General features: G+C 46.2%; 1 protein-coding gene across 1 annotated transcript in view; it reads left to right on the top strand.

Moving 5' to 3' along the window:
- Positions 1-7834: 7834 nt before the first annotated feature.
- Positions 7835-9039, top strand: part of LOC119321542 — a 2029-nt gene continuing 824 nt past the window's right edge. The window contains exon 1 of the mRNA XM_037595181.1: positions 7835-8501. Coding sequence (XP_037451078.1) covers positions 7869-8501 — 633 coding nt within the window. The 5' untranslated portion in view covers positions 7835-7868. The remainder of the gene's footprint in view (positions 8502-9039) is intronic.

Genomic DNA, 9039 nt, shown 5'->3' with positions numbered 1-9039 from the left:
ATGAAGCTAAAGAAAGCTTTCCGAATATTTTGAAAGAATTTCTTAAGCGCATCATCTAGATATTAATAGGTTTGTAATAGATATTTAGTTGGAACAGACAAGCTTTTTGTTTGTTACATGGACATGTCGTTGCTTTTCTTTATATTATCAAATTACATTGCAAAAATGGACTTCAGTTATTAAATAATTTTGTTTGTGTTATATTGTTTGTAAAAAAATGGAATTTAACATGTTACATTGTAAACTATTTAAAAAGCCCGTGACAACGCACAGACACTCTACTAGTACTAGAGTACGGGCGGACGAAAAGATGGAGGTAAATTTGGTCCCATGGAGAAAAGACCCGCTCGAGTGCCGCTCCCGGCGGCACCAGGGCGCCAAACGTAGCCCGCCAGAGGATGGGCCAAATCAAGCGGCCTGCCACCACTGCTGCTGGCGCTCGTGCGTTGACTGGGCATGCGTACGTCGTTCTGACAGCGGTGGCTCATATATCATTCTTTACATATTAATTTTCGGCATGTGACAACACACGGATGGTCTACTAGTATTAGTCAATGATTTAGTGGAAATGCTTATTTTGATCCATATATTGTTAGACATAAGCCAATGCTGGTCTGAGAAATGATCGAATCGACGGCTAGCCCTACAAGCTCACGTACGTACGTGAGTACGTACTGGCTAGACGCGACATATTTTTTTGCGGGGAAATTCAGAAAGCTTTATTGAGTGAACGCATTCTTCGAACAAATCAACTAGAAGGCTGGACACCAAGAAGCTAGGGGTCTCGTCAAGCCAACTATCAGTCACGTTACAAGTGAGCCGGAAGATTAGCTGACCTGTTTACATGTTGAATAGCAAAAGATGAAAAATAAGCACTAAGCTCTCCAATCTCTAAAAGTGAAGGATCCGCAATCGAACGAGAATTGTGGCGAGTGGTCCAGAGTGTCACCAACTCCAAGCAGTCGACTTCCATTATCACGTGCGAGAATCCACGAAGAGACGCGAACCGAACTCCATCTCGCAGAGAAAGTCCTTCCATGATCAAGGGATCCGAGATCCCCACATATGCCTTGCACCAGGCACTGAGTAGAGCCAAAGAAGAACGAGCAATGCCTCCCACTCCTCCCCTGCCATCAGCCAGATTGAGAGCTCCATCGGTGATGACCTTTACAAAACCATCATCAGGAGGCCGCCACCCGAAGCCCGGCAAGACCAGCGTGTCCTTGCGCGGCAAATGAAGGAGTGCGATGGCTTCCTTAGTAGGTCGTATCGTCGTTGTAGGATCCCTTCCTTCGTCACCGTGCTTGATACAATTCCTTGAGTGCCAGATAGACCACATAATAGTGGTGACCTTTGCACGATCATCATCGGTAAAACGCGGGTCACATAAGATGTCGCGAGCCCACGAGTCCGGATGTAAACGAGGAAGTCGGAGTCCGAACCATGCACACGCCTCCTCCCAGAAGCGTTTAGCATGCGAGCAATGAATCAGTGCATGTTCTAGATCCTCGTCCATAGCTAGACATACTTTGCATCTGCGAATTTCTGCAATGTGTTGATAGTTGAGAGTAGCTTCATCTGGAAGAATCCCATGAAGAACTCTCCACCAAAACACTCTCACTTTTGGGATAACATTCAATTTCCACAAGGCTTTCCACATCTGTTGATCATCATTTGAGGTACTAGTAGTCGTCCCTTCATCTAGAGCCAAACACTCGTTCTGATTCATAAGAGCATGGTACGCCGACTTCATAGTGTAGTTGCCTGTTCTTTCGAATGCCCAAGCAAGATAGTCATCACCCCCCCCCCTTACCGAATAGGAATATTAAGAATGGCCTTAGCATCCGGGGCAATAAAAGTCTCCCTAACCACCTCATGTTTCCAAGACCAGTTTGATGTATCAATGAGGTCTACCACCCTCTGAATAACAGTGTTTTGTGGCCTTGATATAGGTAACATGGATATAGTGCCTGGAATCCATTTATCGGTCCAGATGTCGATAGTACTACCATCTCCAACACGGGAGATCAAGCCACATCGTAGGGCTTCTCTTCCTGCTATAATGGCCTTCCAAGTGGCCGAAGCCGACTTAGGTACAACAGCATGCATAAAATCAGTGTCAGGAAAATAACGCCCCTTCAAAACTCTTGCACAAAGGGAATTAGGATTTGTCAGAAATCGCCAACCATGCTTCCCCAACAAGGCAAGATTGAACAGATGCGGGTCTCTGAAACCCATCCCACCTTTACACTTGGGCGTTGAAAGTTCCTTCCAAGACACCCAATGCATTGATCGTTTGTCAAGCGAACTACTCCAGAAAAATTTCGCCATTGGAGACGTCAAACTCTTGCAAACTTTCTTTGTTAACAAAAAAGTACTCATTGGGTAGGTGGGGATAGCTTGAACCATTGATTTCAACAAAGTCTCATGGCCTGCACAAGCTAGTAACTTCTCCGACCATCCCTGCATTCTCGCCCGGGCTCTCTCACTGATGTGCTCGAAGGTCCCGCTCGTGATCCGACCCACGGCAGTAGGGAGACCCAGATATTTCTCATTAAAAGCCTCAACCTGGATGTTCAAGGTTGCCTTCAAAAGTTGCCTCAAATCTGTGGGTGTATTTGTACTGAAATAAATAGAACTTTTTTCCCTATTGATGCACTGACCCGAGGCCTCTCCATAAATCCTCAAGATGTCATTTAACCAGAGCGCACTCGGATTACTTGCATTGATGAAGATGAGGCTATCATCTGCAAAAAGCAAATGGGTTACCCACGATGATCTATAGTTCACCCGCAGTCCCCTGTCAATGGTTCCACCATTGTAATATTTCAACAATGAGGACAAGCCTTCGGCACACAGCAAGAATAGATATGGAGACACTGGATCTCCTTGCCGGAAACCTCTGGTAGGTGTAAAATACGGAAGTAGCTCCCCATTGATTCTTACTGAAAACCGGACAGAGGAAACACACTTCATTATCAACCTGCCGAAGCCCATACTGAAACCCAAACGTGACAATATTGCTTCGAGATAATGCCACTCGACACGGTCGTAGGCTTTCATCATATCAAGCTTAACCGTGCAAGAGAAGTTCTTTCCCTTCTTCCTCCTTTTCATCGTGTTCGTGTGGATACTTTCATATGCAATAAGTACATTGTCTGTAATGAGTCGTCCGAGAACGAAAGCACTTTGCTCCTCGCTAATGATTATATCCATCAGGCTGCGCAACCGGTTCGTTATAGCCTTCGTTGCAATCTTATATAGCACTGGGCACAAAGCTATGGGACGATATTGTGTGATTGATTGGGGGTGGCGTACCTTTGGTATTAGTGTGATGGAAGTGTCATTCAGACCCGTAGGTAATTCCCCTCCATTAAAGAAATCCAAAACTGCCAAGGTCACCTCATGGCCTAGTAAATCCAAGTGGCGCTGGTAAAACCCTATTGTAAAACCATCCACACCGGGAGCTTTCGAAGGCGCCATCTGAAACAATGCCACCTTAATCTCTTCTCCTGTGTATGGTTTGTTCAACTCATCATTCATGGCTGGGGTGACTCTCTCCGGTACATGTGATAATAGATAGCTGGAGTCACCAAAACCCTGAGAACAGTACAAATTTTGATAAAAAGTTTGCACCTCTTCCTTGTACTCACTTTTATTGGAACAAGTGGAGCCATCAGCACGTCTCAGTCCCTATATTCTGTTCATTCGTTTGCGTTGAGCTGCTTGAGCTTGAAAGTAGGAAGTATTTCGGTCTCCATCTCGGAGCCATGGGACTCAAGAATGTTGCCGAAGCCAGATTTCTTCCTGGTGTAATGCCTCCTTCAGCTTCTTAACAACAGATTTCTCCTCCTCCGTCGGACCGGTGCCAATAGACCGACAGCGAAGGCGATCCAGCCTCTTCTGGAGCTGTCTGACAGAGTGCGTCAGACTTCTGAACTCCCTGGATCCCCAGGGTTCTAACATAGCCTGCAGGGTGCTCAGCTCGGACGCTACACCCCGGAGCCCCGGCGCACGTTGTATGCCCCGCCAAGTATCACAAACCAAGCGGTCATAATCTGCATGAGTCTGCCAAACATTTTTGTATCTAAACTGCTTCTTTTTCAGTGGAGACGCTGGCAAGCTCTCTTTAATCTCTGCAAACACAAAGCAATGATCAGACTCCATCGAGGGAATATGCCTGACACGTATATGCTGAAAGATCTGCCTGAAAGCTTCACTAGCAAAAGCTCGATCCAATCTGGCTTTGACGTTTGATCCTCCAACTTGATGATTGTCCCAGGTATAAGCCGTACCGGATGAGCCGAGATCTTGGAAAGAGATCTCATCTATAACCTCCCTGAACGCCAACATCTGATTTTCAGACCTCGCTGATCTGCTAAAGTGTTCAGAGGAGTACAGAGTTTCATTATAATCCCCCATGCTCAACCAAGCTGCATGTGGTAACGAATGAAGTGAATACGCAAGAACCACCAGCAATGATGCCTATCTTCTACTTGCGGAGCTCCGTAAAAACCAGTGAAACGCCAAGTCAGATCTTGATTATTACACTGGACAACCACATCAATCTGACTTTGGCTATAGTTCTTTAACTCGACTGTTACATCTCAAGACCAAAAAAGACCAATGCCTCCACTAAGGCCGGCACTGTCTACAGCAAAACATCCACTAAAACCTAGCATGTGCTTCAAATCCTCAACTCTTTTTGCTTTAATTTTTGTTTCCATTACAAAGAGAAGAGTGGGTCCTTCCAACTTCACAATACTGTGAAGTTCACGAACCGCCTCGGGGTTTCCAAGCCCCCGGCAGTTCCAGCTCAAGCAGCTCATTGATCCCGGCAGGACCGCGGTGCGGTCTCTGCCGAATTTTCTGGAGTGGGTTTCTTCTTCTTTGGTTCACGAAACAGTCCATCACCCTCAGTGTCATTGCTAGCTGAGGTTGTATCATCTCTGATCAAGCTTGTTCCCTCACCATCAGCACATGTTCTTCCATCAGTAAGAAGCAAGGCCTTTGCCACAGGCCTATAAACCTGCATGGAAGCCTCTTTGCATTTCGACGGTTGCTTGCTCTTATGCGGAGAAACCACTTCCTCCCCCGAATCCTTATTGGTGCTTGAGTTTTTGGTGGTCGCCTTGCTATGGGCACCTGATTTTGGATCCCTGAAGGAGTTGTCATTGGACGCTTGCTTCTTGAATTCATCTGGTGCACGAAGCAAAGGGCCAAACGGTAGGTCCCCGTTCTCATCGCGTGAAACCGGGGTTGGGAAATACAGGTCTGAGTGCCCCAATCTACCATAGGAGAAGCAAAAGTAGGGCAGTTGTTCATACTGGATATCATACAAATCCACCTTCTTTCTCCTGGCAGAGTCTATCAGTATCCATCTCCTGATTGGTTTTGCTACATCAATGGAAACCTTGCCCGCATATATCCTCCATTGTGATCAAACTTCACCATCCGCGCATTCTTATCCATCTGCTGGGCTATTGGCTTCCACCATGCCTCATCCCTCAAATTGTAGGGTAAGTTTATAACCCTAGCCCAAACTTGCAGCCGATCAAACTTAACTTCATCCGGCCTCATACACTCATCAAACTCGGTAGAACCACACCATTCTTGTTTATATGCCATGGTGATCCACCCCAAAATCGGTCCCTATCTCGCTGATTTCAAACTCAGCTACGAAGACGTTGATTCCTGCAGATCGGAATTGCAGACCACGCAGGTTCCGCCACGCCGGCCGAAGGGCGTTGGTGATCGTCTGGATGTGAAACTGGTTCCTGTGCAGTATCTTCCCAGCCAGCAGCCACTTCGCCGGACCTTCATCAACCCGATCGTCAAGAACTAGAGGAGTCGCCTCTTCTTCAGAGATATCAAGCTTTCCTAGGGCTTCCTCCAGCTTCTTCCTCACATCAGCGCCCGCCTCGGGGTCGCTCCCCACGACGCCATGGCCCGCCATCTACGATGCCTTCCCTTGTTCTCTTCTCTCTTCGCACCGGCGACGAATCCCCGGGCGGAATCCCGATTTCACTCCGAAACCCTAATCGCCTTGGGCGCCGCCAGAGCCTTTAGGGTGTTGGGGAAAAAACTCTCGTCGGCTAGACGCGACGTATGGCGGCTGGGAAATCAATCAAGCTGCCTGTGTGGTAGCTTCTTTAGGCTAGCTTGCACTTTGTACGTGTATAGCTCCTGGGGTGAATCGATCTAGCAATTCTAAGGGGGTGTTTCGTTCAGAAGTCCTAGGACTTTTTCTAGTCCCAGGGACTAATCAAAAAAGACTCCAGTAGAGTCTTTTTCTAGTCCCTGTAGAAAAAGTCCCTCCCGTTTGGTTCCTAGGGACTTTTTAGGGACTTTTTCTAGTCTCTGGGACTAAAAAGTCCCTGATCCAAACACCCCCTAAAACTAACATGTATAATACGTATAAATACTTTATTTCCCCTCCACTTGTGTGTGAGAAAATAAGAATTAAACAATTTGCTTTTGCTGCTACATAAGTGAGAGTTTGTTTGTTTTTCATTGCCGCAAATGATGTGACATGTTGCTAGCTCTTGTGATTATTTTTTTGCATTTTGTGCAATGCAAGTTGCGGCTAATGAGTCTTGGCTCTTAGACTGATGGGTGCATGTTCATCGGTTTTCCGGTTAACCGAATAAATTGAACCAATATATTATGGTTAATATGGTTTGGTGACTAATTTATGTGTGATTATTTCGGTTGCCATTTCTCCAAAACCGAAATTATGGAAAACCGAATCGTATTAACCATATTAACCGAATGCCTAGCCCTATTTTTTTCTACCATCTCTGGTTTTCTCCCATCCATTTTTTCTAAAATAGAATCAATTGTCTCATGTTTTATTAACTTATCAAAATAAAAAGATATTTTGTTTGGCCAGTCATTAAATTCTTACCAAATAAATGCTTAACAATAAAATAACAGGTAAATCATGGCGATTGTATACAAGAACATACTAAGATTTTAGCGTATCAATATAATAATGAAAATGCAGTCATGAAATAATCTACTAGAATATTTATACCCCGTTGCAATGTACGAGCAATTGTCTAGTAAATCAAAAACTAATAACACGAAGAGACAAGAGTGTATAGTATACCCACGTGAACTGAACAATATGCTTCTTGCTCAAGCCGATGTTCCGTTGCTAGTGATACGTCGACTCCTTTCATGCCTCTGCTGTTCTGTTATGATGGTGGAATATCATCATCGGTTCCCTGTAACCAATGACAGATTTTTTAGTATAGCATTTCATGGTGGATATTTATGTTGTACTGTATAATTCTAAGAAAATGCGCTGTATAACTCTAAGAAAAATGTTGTTACCTGACTGGTTCAAATCGGTGGTAGGTACCAATTGCCAGCCGGTCACCGGCAGAGGAACATGTGCAAAACGATTCCAAAATATACCTTGAACACACATATGAAAATTCTGTTCATAAAGGTGGCCATTTTAAATTATTTTTTTGAGGGGTGTGGCCATTTAAAAAAAATTGAGGGATGGAGCAAATTTTATTTAGCAAAAACCACACAATGTGGGATAGTGTTTGGGTCATGGGATTGGCCAAACCAAACATGACGTCCTAGACCTAAAGAAAGCGAAAATAATTATGAGCTTCAGTGTTAACAACACGACCCTCGAAAAAAAAGATACAATCAAATAAAGACGCTTGCAATTTGATCTTGCTGATAATGGCTCTGTTTCTTTCTCGACTCTCACTCTGAATGTTCGTATCACTGAGGGTCGTCCACGCCTCCGATGACCAACAAGAGAACAGCGCAAAGCCCGGCCCGTTTAGTGTCCAGGCCCGCACTACCCCACCACCCTACCGGCCCACCGTCGTCGTTGGAACAGGATGGGGAGGGGCTGCGCGGTTGTTCTCGCGGCGGCGGCGGCGGCGGCGGCGGCGCTGCTGGTGTCGCTGCCTATGCTGCTGGTGTTGCCGCCGGACGCGGACACGTACGAGCAGGAGAGCCACCGGATGTTCGTGGAGTGGAAGGCCAGGTACAAGAAGACCTATAAACACGCCGGCGAAGAGGAGTGCCGGTACGCGTTGTTCAAGGAGAGCCGCTGCCGCGTCGCCTGGGCCAGGGCCGACGGGGTGACCACATCTGGCCTCAACGGTCTCAGCGCCCTCGCCAATGAGGAGATCTACCGCGGGTACAGGGTCCGGAAGGGGGAGGAATCGTACGAGCAGGAGACCCGACGGATGTTCGTGGGGTGGAAGGCCAAGTACGGCAAGACCTACAGAGACGTCGGTGAGGAGGAATGCCGGTACAGGTTGTTCAAGGGCAACCGCCGCGTCGTCGTCCGGCTCAACGCCGCCGCCGGGCAAAATGTGTACGGCATCAACCAATTCGGTGACCTCACCAACGAGGAGGTCCGGGAACGCTGCTACCCGGAGATGGTGGACCAAGAGCTGAGCGCCAGGTGCCAAGCCGCCGCCCCCGACCCGGACCCCGACCATGGGAGGCGGATTTGGTACCAGGTAATCATCTCTCTTTTTTTTAATGAAACTGTTGCTAGCTGTTTTTAGTTTCTTTATTATCATTGTTGTTTCTTTACATGTGGTTGGTTACCATTTGCATGAAATGGGGATTATGGATTCTGTTTCCCGCTCGCATGTACTAGTCCTCTAATTATTGATTTTGTTTGGTCAACTGCACTAGTTTCTTTCGGTATCCATATGAACACAAGTAGGGGATGCCTTCTGGCGTACCAGTTTGTAAAGGCCTCATATGTGCAAAGAACTCATGAGATTTTGACTAGTGCCTTGGTCGGTAGACAAGGGAACAATATTCCAGAGCTAACCACAAGTATGTGAAGATTTTTGTTAACCTCTCTTCGAATATGATTTGATTAACCTAGCAGTTCAATTTGTACTATTACTACTAGTATATCGTAACTGGGAATTCCTACATGGTTTAACCCAAAGTTGTACAATTGTGTGATTCTATTACCGACTGGAGTTTTGATCAAACTTGGACACTAAAGTTTCTCGGCATTTGTACTGAGATAAGCTTAGC

This window comes from Triticum dicoccoides, chromosome 1B, assembly GCF_002162155.2.
Source record: "Triticum dicoccoides isolate Atlit2015 ecotype Zavitan chromosome 1B, WEW_v2.0, whole genome shotgun sequence".
NCBI lineage: Eukaryota > Viridiplantae > Streptophyta > Magnoliopsida > Poales > Poaceae > Triticum > Triticum dicoccoides.
The sequence above is the reverse complement of the archived record's forward strand: the minus strand, read 5'-3'. Positions and strand labels throughout refer to the sequence as shown.